General features: G+C 42.4%; 1 protein-coding gene across 2 annotated transcripts in view; it reads right to left on the bottom strand.

Moving 5' to 3' along the window:
* INTS4 (integrator complex subunit 4) overlaps window positions 1-13,479 on the bottom strand; it is a 106,217-nt gene that overhangs the window by 69,453 nt on the left and 23,285 nt on the right. For both annotated transcript variants that reach the window (XR_011389552.1, XM_002708672.5), the window contains exons 5-8: window positions 6,742-6,927; window positions 5,961-6,011; window positions 4,328-4,416; window positions 1,991-2,111 (exon numbers count right to left, since the gene is read on the bottom strand). Coding sequence is in view for 1 of the 2 variants with exons in the window: in XM_002708672.5 (XP_002708718.1) it covers window positions 1,991-2,111; window positions 4,328-4,416; window positions 5,961-6,011; window positions 6,742-6,927 (447 nt within the window). In the remaining variant the exon portion in view is untranslated. The remainder of the gene's footprint in view (window positions 1-1,990; window positions 2,112-4,327; window positions 4,417-5,960; window positions 6,012-6,741; window positions 6,928-13,479) is intronic.

A 13,479-nucleotide genomic window follows, 5' to 3' on the forward strand; every position in this document is an offset into this window, starting at 1 on the left:
AAGCCAGGAGCCAGGTGCTTCCTCCTGGTCTTCCATGTGGGTGCAGGGCCCAAGCACTCGGGCCATCCTCCACTGCCCTCCTGGGCTACAACAGAGAGCCAGACTGGAATAGGAGCAACTGGGACTAGAACCCGGTGCCCATATGGGAGGCAGAGTTACAGAGAGAGAGACAGACAGAGATATTCCATCTGCTACTTCACTCCCCAAACGGCCACAACAGCCAGAGCTGAGCCAGGCCAAGCCAGGAGCCAGGAGATTCATTCAGGTCTCCCATTTGGGTGCAGGGGCCCAAGCACATAGGCCATTTTCCACTGCTTTCCCAGGTGTATTACCAAGGAGCTGGAACACAAGTGAAGCAGATGAGCCTTGAACCAGTGACCACACGGGATGCTGGCTTTACAGGCAGCAGTTATACCTGCTACACTATAATCCTGGTCCCTTTTTTTGTTTGTTTGTTTTTAAAGATTTATTTATTTGAAAGTCAGAGTTATACAGAGAGAGCAGGAGGGGCAGAGAGAGAGAGAGGTCTTCCATTTGCTGGTTCACTCCCCAGTTGGCCGCAATGGCCCAAGCTGCACTAATCCGAAGCCAGGAACTGCCTTCCTGGACCACAGCAGAGAGCTGGACTGGGAGAGGGGCAACCGGGACAGAATCTGGTGCCCCGACCGGGACTAGAACCCGGTGTGCCAGCACCGCAAGGCAGAGGATTAGCCTAGTGAGCCGCGGCGCCGGACACTTATATATTTTCATATTATTTAAAAGGGAGAGAGAGATCTCCCATCCAGTGGTTCATTCCATGAATGCCACAACACCCAGGGAAGGACCAAGCCAAAGCCAGGAGACCAAAGCTCCATCTGTGTCTCCCACATTGGTGGCAGGAACCCGAGTACTTGAGTCATCATTTGCTACCTCCCAGGATGCATTAGCAGGAATTCTGTATCAGAAGTGGAATAGCCAGGACTAGAATCAGGCATTCTGATACAGGATGCAGGCATCCCAAGCAGCAACTTAATTGACCCAAATACCTGCCCTACTCCATAATGCTGAATGAAAAGATTTAACAGATGACTAGATGGTTCTGAATTTTAAAATATTCATAAACCAAGAGAAAGCTTGAATTCAAAACAAAACACAAATTCAAAAATAAAGATTAGTAAGAGCTGGCTTAACTCTATTTTACTTCGGACAAGCACATAACCTATTAGCAAGAAATACTAAAATCATCCATATTGTTTATTACTTCATGAATGCCTTGGGGCTGGCATAGTGGCACAGCAGGTGAAGCCACCGCCTTCAATGCCGGCATCCCACATGGGCACTGGTTAAAGTTCCGGCTGCGGCCGGCACCGCTGGCACCCCAGGTTCTAGTCTCGGCTGCGGCCGGCACCGCCGACACCCCGGGTTCTAGTCCCAGTTGGGGCGCTGGATTCTGTCTCAATTGCTCCGCATGCAGTCCAGCTCTCTGCTGTGGCCCGGGAAGGCAGTGTAGGATGACCCAAGTGTTTGGGCTCTGTACCCGCATGGGAGACCAGGAGAAGCACCTGGCTCCTGGCTTCAGATCGGCACAGCTCCAGCTGTTGCGACCAAATGGGAAATGAACCAGTGGATAGAAGACCTCTTCCTCTCTGCCTCTGCTTCTCTCTCTGTTTAACTCTAACTTTCAAGTAAATAAATAAATCTTAAAAAAAAAAAAATGCCTTGACATAGATTTCAGCAGTTATTCACATAAGTATTGGTCACAGGGCTAAAACTATCACTAGATCTACATTTGGTATAGTCAGGTACAAAGCATTCAGCCAACAATCTCACCAAGAGTGGCAGAGCTAGGGGCCCTGAGAGAGGAAGTACTCAAAAAGAACTTCAGATTTTCTAGTTATGACATTTATAGAAATAGACATACATGTGTGTGTGTGTGTGTGTGCAATGTGTATGTGTAATATGTCTGTAAATGTTAAGGGACAATGTGTTTATTGAAGAAAGTATAACTTACCAATAGTTTTGCAGCTTGAACACGAACCACCCAGGAGCCATCACTGACCATATGACAAATTTTTCCAAAGGCATCATCAACTAAACGAATTTCTTCATTTGAAGAAGGGATTGGGACAATGCTAAATTAAAAGAAAAGAAGACATATATGACAAAACATGAGCCTAAGGTGGCAATAAACTGAAAAAAAAAAAAGAAAACTGGTACACATGGAAAAGACAAATTGAATAATTTAAATCTTAGAATGATGAAACACATTTCAGAGTATACAAACCAACCTAGGAACATAAACTAATCCCCTTTTAGCTGCACTGCAAATTTTTAGTATTTTTAAAATAAAAGTGTATAACCCACCAAAACTTCAAAGATGTATGTATGAAGAAACCAAAACTGGCTACCATAGCATATTTCATATCCTTTTTATCATCTCCTATATTAGAACGGTTGTAAAAACAGTAAATCTCAGATTAAATCAATATAAAACATACTTGCAAATCAGGTTCTAAAAGCAGGAATCATTGATTAGTCTTTGTGTAAGTATATGTGAGCCTATGTCTGTGTGTGTTCATGGGGGGTTGCTGCAAGGGAGGATCTATACCCTAAAAAATGAAAAATGGAAAGTTCATATTCCTTAAATAAAAGATTTCTGGGGAAAATAAAAGAAAAATGGAGCCCATGCCTATACAGGCTTATTAACTCACTCTAGCTTTTAGATTTTAGAAGATAGGTTGTTTTTGTTTTTAAGACTTATTTATTTATTTGAAAGGCAGTGTTACAGAGAGAGAGAGCGAGAGCGAGAGCGAGAGAGAGAGAGCTTCCTTCTGCTGATTCACTCCCCAATGGCCATAACGGCCAGAGCTGGGCCGATCCAAAGCCAGGAACCTGGAGCTTCTTCTGGGTCTCCCATGAGGGTGTAGGGGCCTAAGGATTTGGGCCATTTTCCACTGCTTTCCCAGGCACATTAGCAGGGAGCTGGACTGGAAGTGGAGCTGCCGGGACTTGAACTGTGCCCATACAGGATGCATGCACTGCAGAAGGCAGCTTAATTTGCTATGCTACAGTGCCGGCCCCAAACAGGGCTTTTTTTTTTTTTTTTAATATTTTTAGTTATTTATTAGAAAAGCAGAGTTACACAGAGAGAGAGAGGGAAATTTTCCATCCAAGAAAATCGATATTCCACCCACTGGTTCACTCCCCATATGGTTCACTCCCCATAAGGTTGCCAACAGCTGGGGCTGGGCCAGGCTGAAGTCAGGAGCCTGGAGCTTCATATGGGTCTCCCAAGTGGGTGCAGGGGCACAAGGATGTGGACCATCCTCCACTGCCTTCCTAGACGCATCAGCAGGGAGCTGGATCAGAAGTAGAGCAGCTGGGACTTTAACCAGCGCCAACATGGAATGTGGCATTGCAGGCAGTGGCTTAACCTGCTGTGCCACAGTGCCAGCCCCGAGAAGTCAGTTTAATGAAAGGGAGAAAGCATCTTTTTTCCTATAGAAGGAAGGAGCTCTTCTAATAAAACAGAATATTATTTTTCTATCTACCTCAAAGATTCACTGTGAGAATCAATGATTTAATTGTTATGAAAACGTTTTTTAACCACAAAACACTATATAAGGGATCATTATTCCCAAACTCACCAGACAGCTTTATCTGGCATTTGGCCTCAGCCAAATTAAAAGAGGTCCCCTATGGGGCCAGTGCTGTGGCGCAGTGGGTTAACACCCTGGCCTGAAGCACTGGTATCCCATATAGGTTCAAAACCCAGCTTCTCTACTTCTGTCCAGTTTTCTGCTGTGGCCTGGGAAAGCAGTAGAGGATGGCCCAAGTCCCTGGGACCCTGCATCCGCATAGGAGACCCGGATGAGGCTCCTGGCTTCAGATCGGTGCAGCTCCAGCCATTGCGGCCATTTGGGGAGTGAACCAGCAGATGGAAGACTCTCTCTCTTTCTCTCTCTCTCTGTGTAACTCTGACTTTCAAATAAATAAATAAATCTTAAAAAAAAAAAAAATTAACAGAGGTCCCCAACAATTGTAAAGATAAGCCAAAAAAAAGTGCTGAAAGCCCCTATGAAATATAGACCAATCTATTCACTTATAAGTGAAGAGGAGGTTGGGACCCAAAGAGCTAAAGCATCTTTTCCAAGAGACACAGAAAGTTCACAGCAGAGATGAACAGTGAGGATCAGGCATTCTGACTTACAGGGTCTATCGTTCTCCCCCATATCACCTCACCTTCCAAAAATCTAACCATCACTTTTCTGGAGGCAGGTCTTCTGCATGGTAAGAGGAGAGAAAAAGGTTTGGCAATGAACAAAAGTTGGCTTACATCCTCACTAACCTTTCAGGGTAGAGCTGACTGACAACCCAGATAAGCTGGACTGCAGCACTGCGTACTTGTTCGTAGTCATCAGAGAGCAATTTACAGGCCTGCAAAGAAGGATTTCAAATGTTCATTAGTCCACGTCCTCCCAGGTGATGGTCAAACTATTTTCAAAATGAAGACAGGGTAACAAGATAAGATGTCAATCAAAATACTTGTGGATGGTTTTAACTTCTTTAAGTTTTTCCCAAAGGAAAAAAACTGAGGGCCTCTGTCAGCTGCTCTGGCTGTATTCTGATTGCACACCCTTCCATCTCATGCCTGAAAGCAGAATCACAGACTAACAAGAGAACACAAAAACAAGCTGGAATAGCACCAAACCTAGCAAAGCCTGCTGGAATCCCACAGTACCAGTCTCACCGGCTCAAACACCAAAGATGGATTTCCTCCCTCCTTTCAACATAAAGCACACATTTGAGCTTACTTTGGTTTGAAATACTGGCCTCTGTTTGATCTACTCATTCTGCCTGGGTATCCTCATGCCCCATGGATAGTGATAACTCCAAATATCCACTTTTGGCTCTGATTTCTCCAGAACTCCATACTTTCGTAACTACCTATGGCTGGAATTCTCTTCATGGATGTCACACCAACCTTCCAAACTCAATATAAACAAAATCAAACTCATTATAGAACCAAATTCTACTATATATCTCAAATTCTCCACTACCATTCCGCCCTTACTCCCTGAGGCCCTCATCATTGTTTGCCTAGATTACTGACAGTCTTAACGCCAATAAATATCTGAATCAGTTGACTTCCTTTCCTCTGAGTCATTACTCTCCAACGTTCCTTTAATTATTTTGTCTACCACATAACTTTCCTATAGGGAGAGAAGGTGGTGATCATATGAACACCAACATTTTGGATCCATTCATCTTGTAACATCAACTTGGCTTATATTTCAGTCAGAAGAGCTTAACTAATTATTAGTTTTCCTTGAGAGAGAAAACCACTCTTGGGAGATTAGCAAAATATGCCTCTGAGCATTGATTTAAATTGCTTGTCACTAGATTTATCCATTTATTCTCCAAGAGAAGCACCACCTTGTAAACCTTTTTAATTAAGCTGTCAACCAGCTTTTTCACAACTTCATAAGGCCTTTTCTTTACCATTTCTACATTCATGTGACATCTTTTCATATTATCCCGTGGTTTGGTCATCCTCCTCCAGAAACACTCAAGTTCATCAAGTGTAGTGCCCCAAACAGACGCCAGGTATGGCCCAAGCAACACTGACATTTTTATTACTGTCAACACTACAATATTCTTTATGTACTCTGGCAATCACATTGAGTTACCCAAATCCCCATAAAGACCCTTTTCACATGGAGTAGTACTCTATTACCTACTCTAAAAATTCTTCCTGAAAAGTATATTTGGGATAGTACTATTCAAGTACACAGTCCAAAAACTCTGTATGTTTGGGGTATGACTTCACAGTCATCCCAATTAAAGTATCCACTGTTAGCCAGCTAAAGCCCTTATCTTTTCAAATTCTGAGAACCAGCCACCCTCCCCAGGGCTGGACCACACCGAACCCAAGAGCCTGGAGCACAGCATTCTCTTCCAGATAATAATTTTTAAGATACCTGATTATAAATTGTTTGATGTAACTTCAGTCCTCTTTCATGAAGCTGCAACTAGATAATAAAGATATAGTTTGAGTACTTGGAGAAACCCATCAGTATTTCCAATGCCCCCCTACAATCACAGATTTTCCCATTATATCAGACTTACATGATTCCCTTCAGCTAAAACCAGTGCTACATAAAAAAGAATACCTGGTGAAAGACTTTTCAGAAGAAGCACTCAAGCATTTAATAAAGTTAACCCATGGGCTGCCCAAAGGGCATATTAAAAAAAACACATAAATAGTAAGAAGGCTAAGGAAGAAATGGTTAACAACACCTCCCACTAAAAGTACCCCTTCCTAAGGAAGAAATGGTTAACAATACCTCTCAATAAAAAGTACCCCCTCCTGGTAACTTTCATGTATACTTCTGAAACAAAGAAACTACAACTGTACTTATTACCATAGGATATGAAGTCATTTCCCTCCCTGCTAGGATTGGGGACTTGGAGGAGAGATGTGACTTGATTCTACTATAAAAGGTACTAGGTTTGTACCTTTCATACTTAAAGAGATATAGAGGAAAGCTACCAGAGAAGCCCAAGGAACAGCACTCCAATTATACAGGAATGTTTATCTTTGACTCCTATAATGCTACCACCAATACCTCCCCGAAGATGTACATAAGTATATATTGGGGAAATTCAGAATGCATCCAAGGCAGCACTAACCACGAACTTAAAAACAGCGGAAAAAAGCACTGAAAACTATGCCCAACTCGTTTCCATAATCTCATTTACCATAGCTTTTATAGCTGCTGTTCTGACACGTGGATCTTGGTCGCTGAAATAATCCCCTATAATCTTCTGTACATCTCTGGCAGTAAGGCCTTCTGCATCTTTTATGACATTTTTCTCCAAAGAGCCAAGATTACCAAGTAACTGTAGGCACTTATTTCTTACACCATGGGAAGTATCTGTCAGGTGCTATAAAAAGAAACAGGGGAACAAAAGGACCTGTTTAAAACATCATTAAAAACAAACAGAGTATCAGGAACAAAAACACTACACTAATTTCAGGGATGACTCCAATAAGTATATTTCCAGCATCATCTTATTTGAATGTGCATTTCCCAAAGAAACTCTTCAGAAAATAGGAGCTCCTTGTTATTTTCATAAATATAATGATATTTCCAACTGCCAGCACTTTGAGTTGTACAGAAGTGTTTTTTTCAATGATTGATTTATTTGAAAGCCAGAGTGACACAGACAGGAGTTGGGGATGGAAAATGAAGAGATAAACAGAGAAAGAGAGAGACAGAGACAGAGATCTTCCATACACTGGTTCATTCCCCAAAAGGCCACAACAGCCAGGGATGGTCCAAGTTGTAGCCAGGATCCCAGAGCTTCATTTGGGACTCCCACTTGGGTGACAAGGCCCCAAACACTTGGGCCATCCTCAACTGCTTTCCCAGACACATTGGCAGGGAGCTAGATCAGAAGCAGAACAAGAGGGACGAGAACTGGTACTCCAATATGGGATCTCGGCAAATAAATAAATATTTTTAAAAAAATCTATTCCTGGACGGCGCCGCGGCTCAATAGGCTAATCCTCCGCCTTGCGGCGCCGGCACACCGGGTTCTAGTCCTGGTCGGGGTACCGGATTCTGTCCTGGTTGCCCCTCTTCTAGGCCAGCTCTCTGCTGTGGCCAGGGAGTACAGTGGAGGATGGCCCAAGTGCTTGGGCCCTGCACCCGCATGGGAGACCAGGAGAGGCACCTGGCTACTGGCTTCGGATCAGTGCAGTGTGCTGGCCGTGGTGGCCAATGGAGGGTGAACCAACGGTAAAGGAAGACCTTTCTCTCTGTCTCTCTCTCTCTCACTGTCCACTCTGCCTGTCAAAAAAAAATCTATTCCTGAATTACATTTTATTTGCTATCAAATTTCAAAACAAGACAAAAATTTGTAATTTTTTAAAAACTTTATTTATTTTGAAAGTCAGAGTTATTGGCTGGTTCACTTCCAGACAATCACATCAGTCAGCACCAGGCCAGGCCAAAGCCAGGAGCCAGGGGCCTCTTCTAGGTCTCCCATGTTGTGGTAGGACCCAAACAACACTTGGGCCATCCTCCACTGCCTTTCCCAGGCCATGAGCAGAGAGCTGACCGGAAGTGGAGCAGCTGGGACAGGAACCAGCACCCATATGGAATGCTTTATCTGCTGTATCACAAAGCCAGCCACATAAATTTTTGAAACTTTCAATATCCATATGGAAATACAAAGTGTATAGCTCAATGAATTTTCACAAACTGAATACACAAAAATAACAAGCACTCAGATAAAGAAATGGAACACGATCAACACTTCAGAAATACATGTAATGCTTCCTCGCAGCTACCATGGTACCACCACCACCACCACCCTTCACAGCCACAAAAAGCATGACTGCTAACACATAAGAAGGTACTTTCTTCAGAAAGTTCATGGAAGAAACTGGCTTTGTGGCAGAGGGTAAAGTTGTCGCCAGCAACACAGCATCCCATATGGGCATGGGTTTGTTTCCTGGCTGCTCCACTTTCAAACCAGCTCCTTGCTAATGGCCTGGGAAAGCAGCGGAAGATGCCCAAGTACATGTGCTCTTGCTACCCAAGTGGAAGACCTGGATGAAGCTCCTGGCTCCCGGCTTCAGCCTGGCCCAGCCCTGGCCACTGCAGCCATCTGGGTAGCGAACCAGAGAACAGAAGATCATTCTCTTGCTCTGTCTCTCCCTCACTCTCTGTCAAATAAATAAATCTTTCTTTAAAAAGTTCATGGAAAAAATAATTTGTTTATTATGACAAACTATGTAGAAATCCATGCATAAAAGAGGTCTCCAAAAATGTCATGAAAATGTATATTACAAAAAAATGGAAAATAACTTATCTTTTAAATCCATTTCCACAAACTTTATAAAGCGTCATCATAGATTTATTTTGTTTACTTTTGTACTTTATAAAATCAAATACCATCTGGCTTTTTTCTTTTAGAATTTTTTTTAAAGAATTATTTATTTGAAAGGCAGAGTTAAACACATACACAGAGATCTTCCATCTGCTGTTTCACTCCCCAAATAGCACAACAGACAGAGATGGACAAATCAGAAGCCAGAAGCCAGGAGCTTCTTCCCGTTCTCCCACATGGGTCCAGGGACCCCAGTACTTGAGCCATCTTCTGCTGCTTTACCAGCATATTAGCAGGAAGCTGGATCAGAAGCACAGCAGCCGAGACTCAAACCGGTGTGTACATGGGATGTCAGCACTGCAGGTTGCAGCTTTACACACTATGCCACAGCATCAGCTTCTTTTGCTTAATATTATGTTTGTGAGATTCATTCATGGTATGGCATCAAAATCACTCACTCCAATAAGTGTGTGGTATTCCATTTGTGAATATACCAATATCTATTAATCCTGCTGACAGCTATCTGAGTTATTTACAATATTTGGCTATGTGAATAATGGTATTATGATTATTATTATGTGGAATTTGTTGTTCACTTTTTTTTTTTTTTTTTTTGACAGGCAGAGTGGGCAGTGAGAGAGAGACACAGAGAGAAAGGTCTTCTTTACCGTTGGTTCACCCTCCAATGGCCACCGCGGCCGGCACACCGCACTGATCCGATGGCAGGAGCTAGGTGCTTATCCTGGTCTCCCATGGGGTGCAGGGCCCAAGCACTTGGGCCATCCTCCACTGCACTCCCTGGCCACAGCAGAGAGCTGGCCTGGAAGAGGGGCAACCGGACAGAATCCGGTGCCCCGACCGGGACTAGAACCCGGTGTGCCGGTGCCGCATGCCGGAGGATTAGCCTAGTGAGCCGCGGCACCGGCTGTTGTTCACATTTTTGTTGAATATACACCAGGAATGAAACTGCTAGACACCAGGACATACATGTATTCAGCCTAAGAAGATAGTGACGGGAACAGCCAGCATTGTAGCATAGTGGCATAGCAGTTAAAATCGTTGCCTGCATCCCAAGTGGGTGCCAGTGGTGTCCCAGCTGCTCTACTTTCAATCTAGCTCCTTGTTAATATGCCTGGGAAAGCATGAGAAAATGGCTCATACGATTGGGTTCCTGGGCTCCTTGGGAAGCTCCAGTCTCCTGGCCTCAGCCTGGCTCTGCCCTAGCCGTTGTGGCCACTTCGGGAGTAAACCAACAGATGGAAGATCTTTCTCTATCTCTCCTTCTCTCTGTAACTCTGCCTTTCAAATAAATACAATAAACCTTTAAAAAAAGAGAGAGAATATAGTGACAAATAGTTTTCCAAAGTGGCCGGACTAATTTGTACTTTCACTAGATTTGTACTTTCACTAGATTTGTACTTTCACTAGAGCAGCACTAGTGTTCCACATCCTTGGCAGCATTTAGTGCTATCAGTATTTTTATTTTAGCTCTGCTCACCACCATTTAAATACTGATTTATTTATTTGAAAGGTCTAGTGACAGAGTCAAATTTGACTACAACCCACAATAAAAAATATATCTTATAGTGTAACATAGTACATGAAAACATATTCATACAGTAACTTGAGCAAAACAATGTTTATTCAAACATCTTAGGATATTCTGATATTTGTATTCTACATTATTTTGCAAAAAACAATTGTGTAATTGATAGCACTGCCTACTAATGAATCATCATCATCAGTGTGAATGACATTTGTGTGGAAAAAAGTGAATGAGAATTGGAATTTTTAAACCTGATTCATGGAGCACCTTACAGATATAGCTAGTTCCAGGACTAAAGTTTAAAAAAAAAAAAAAAAAAAAAAAAAAAAAAAAAAAACTAAACGCCTAGGCCGGTGCCACAGCTCACTAGGCTAATCCTCCGCCTGCAGCACCGGCACCCGGGGTTCTAGTCCCGGTTGGTGCGCCAGTTTGTCCCGGTTGCTCCTCTTCCAGTCCAGTTCTTTGCTGTGGCCCGGAAAGGCAGTGGAGGATGGCCTAAGTGCTTGGGCCCTGAACCCACATGGGAGACTAGGAGGAAGCACCTGGCTCCTGGCTGCGGATCAGCACAGCACAGCAGCCATTTGAGGGGTGAACCAATGGAAGGAAGACCTTTCTCTGTCTCTCTCACTGTCTAACTCTGCCTATCAAAAAAATAAATAAATAAAATAAAAAATAAAAAGCCTGGGGTATCTCCTAATGAATGAAAGGAAGGAAGGCATCAAGGACTAATAGAGTCTAGATCTAAAAAGATAAAGAAACTAATCCATAGAGGATCCCATCGTCAACATTTACATGATAACAAAGGGAAGCAATCAAACAAATCCAGAATACAGGAAATTCTTCAAGACAAGTGATATGTCTTCAATGATATTTAAAGAAAAAAACAGGCGGACAGTGCTGTGGTGCAGTGGGTTAAAGCCCTGGCCTGCAGCTCCAGCATTCTATATGGGTGCCAGTTTAAGTCCAGGCTGCTTTACTTTTGATCCAGCTCCTAAGTCCCAGATGCTTCACTTCCAATACAGGTCCCTGCTAATGCATCTGGGAAAGCAGCAGCGGATGGCCCAAGTAGGCCCCTGCACCCACATAGGAGACCCAGAAGAAGCTCCTGGCTCCTGGCTTCAGATTGGTTCAGCTCCAGCTATTGCAGCCATTTGGGGAATGAACCAGCGGCCAAAAAACCTCTCTCTGTGTGTCTCTACCTCTCTCTGTAACTCTGTCTTTCAAATAAAATAAATCTTTTTTAAAAAAAGAAAAAAAACAAAAAGGAACTTTTTAAAAATCAGAAGACATTTTAAAAACTATTCAATACAATATGTAGATCTTTTTGGACTCAAATCCATTACAAACCATAAAAAGATATTTCTAGTGCAATTAAGAAAATTTTCATACAAACTGGTATGAGATATTAATGGAGTTACTGTTAGTAACTGCATCATAGCTACATTAATATATAAGAATAGATTAAAAAGATAGTAAAGAATAAATAATTATGGAATCTATACTCAAAAGAAGAGTAAATTTGAACTCTTCCACAATATAAACTATTTTCAAAAAAAGGACCTATAATAAACCTGTAAATTAAAAAAAAAAAAAAAAAAAAAAAGGACCTAACTTCAAATTACAGCTCGCACTCACTAGATGTGTAACATTATGTATGTCAATGGACTTCTCAGAGTGTTTTCTCCTCTGTAAAAGGGAAAAATAATACCAGATAACTCACAGGCTGATCAAGAGGGTCAAATAGAAATAGAAATGTGAAAAAATCTTTATGTACTATAAACCATAAAAGAATATTAGATAATGTTACTATAATCTGAAATAGTAAGGAAATTTTCAAGTCACATATAAAGCACATGTGTATACATGGTTTCATGAGGCAGTAACTACATAAACAATTACCAATACTAAACAAGGATCTTTAGATCTTCCTTTCAAATTCAAAATTTCCAGCATTTTATACCTATAAATGAAATCACTTATTTGAAATACATACAAGTAGTTTCTTTCTTCTTGGCCCCGATTCTACCCCTCTGTCCATCTTTCCAACTTTCTCCCACTCTAACATTGTAAGTACTCTCAATAATCCCCTGCCTCCTCCCAACCTGCCATAATTAAACAATCCCCCATTTCACAGGTAAAGAATGATAGGACTGGCACAGGCATTTGGCATGGAGATTAAGATGCTGCTTGGAATGCTTGCATCCTATATTAGAGTACCTGAGTTGAAGTCTCAGATCTACTCCTGATTCCAATTTCTTGTTAATCTGTACCCTGGGAGGGAGCAAGTGATAGCTCAAGTAGTTGGATCTCCCATGTGAGAGACCCAGATTGAGTTCCCAGCTCCTGGCTTCAGCTGACCCATCCAGCTTCCTGCTAATTCTCCTGGGAAAGCAAAGTAAGATAGCCCAAGCCCCTGGGTCTCTGCCACCATGTAGGAGATCCTCATGGAGTTCTTGGTTTCTGGCTTCTGGCTTTGGTCTGGCCCAACCCCAGCCACTTCAGCCATTTGGGGAATGAATGAGTAGCTGGAAGATCTCTCTCTCTCTTTCCCTCTTCTCCCTCTCATTCTCCCCTTATCTCTCATCACTGTGCCTTTCAAATAAACAAACAAACAAAAAAATCTTAAAAAAAAAAAAAAGAAAATGTCTCAAAATATTATTGTACTTGTAATTTTTCTGTAAGTTTGAGATTACTTATGATTTGCAAGGCAAAGAGACAAAGTTCCCATCTGACAGTTTACTCCCAAAAGGCAACAGCTGGTGTTGGGATAGGCCAAAGCCAAAAACTGGAGTCAGAAACTCCATCCAGGACTCCCTCATGAGTGGCAGGGTCCCAGCTACTCATGCTATCACCCACTGCCTCCCAGTGTATGCATCAGCAGGAAGCTAAAATCCAGAACAGACTCAAACCCAAGAACTCTGACATAGGAGACAGTAGTCTTCCTTGCTTCTAAACCTAATTCAGTTATTATTTTGCCTCCAAGTTAGTAAATAGGGACACATATATTTTTATATCCATATAATGCCTGGTACATAGTAAGGGCTCAGAATAAT

Source organism: Oryctolagus cuniculus, chromosome 1 (assembly GCF_964237555.1).
Source record: "Oryctolagus cuniculus chromosome 1, mOryCun1.1, whole genome shotgun sequence".
Classification (NCBI taxonomy): domain Eukaryota; kingdom Metazoa; phylum Chordata; class Mammalia; order Lagomorpha; family Leporidae; genus Oryctolagus; species Oryctolagus cuniculus.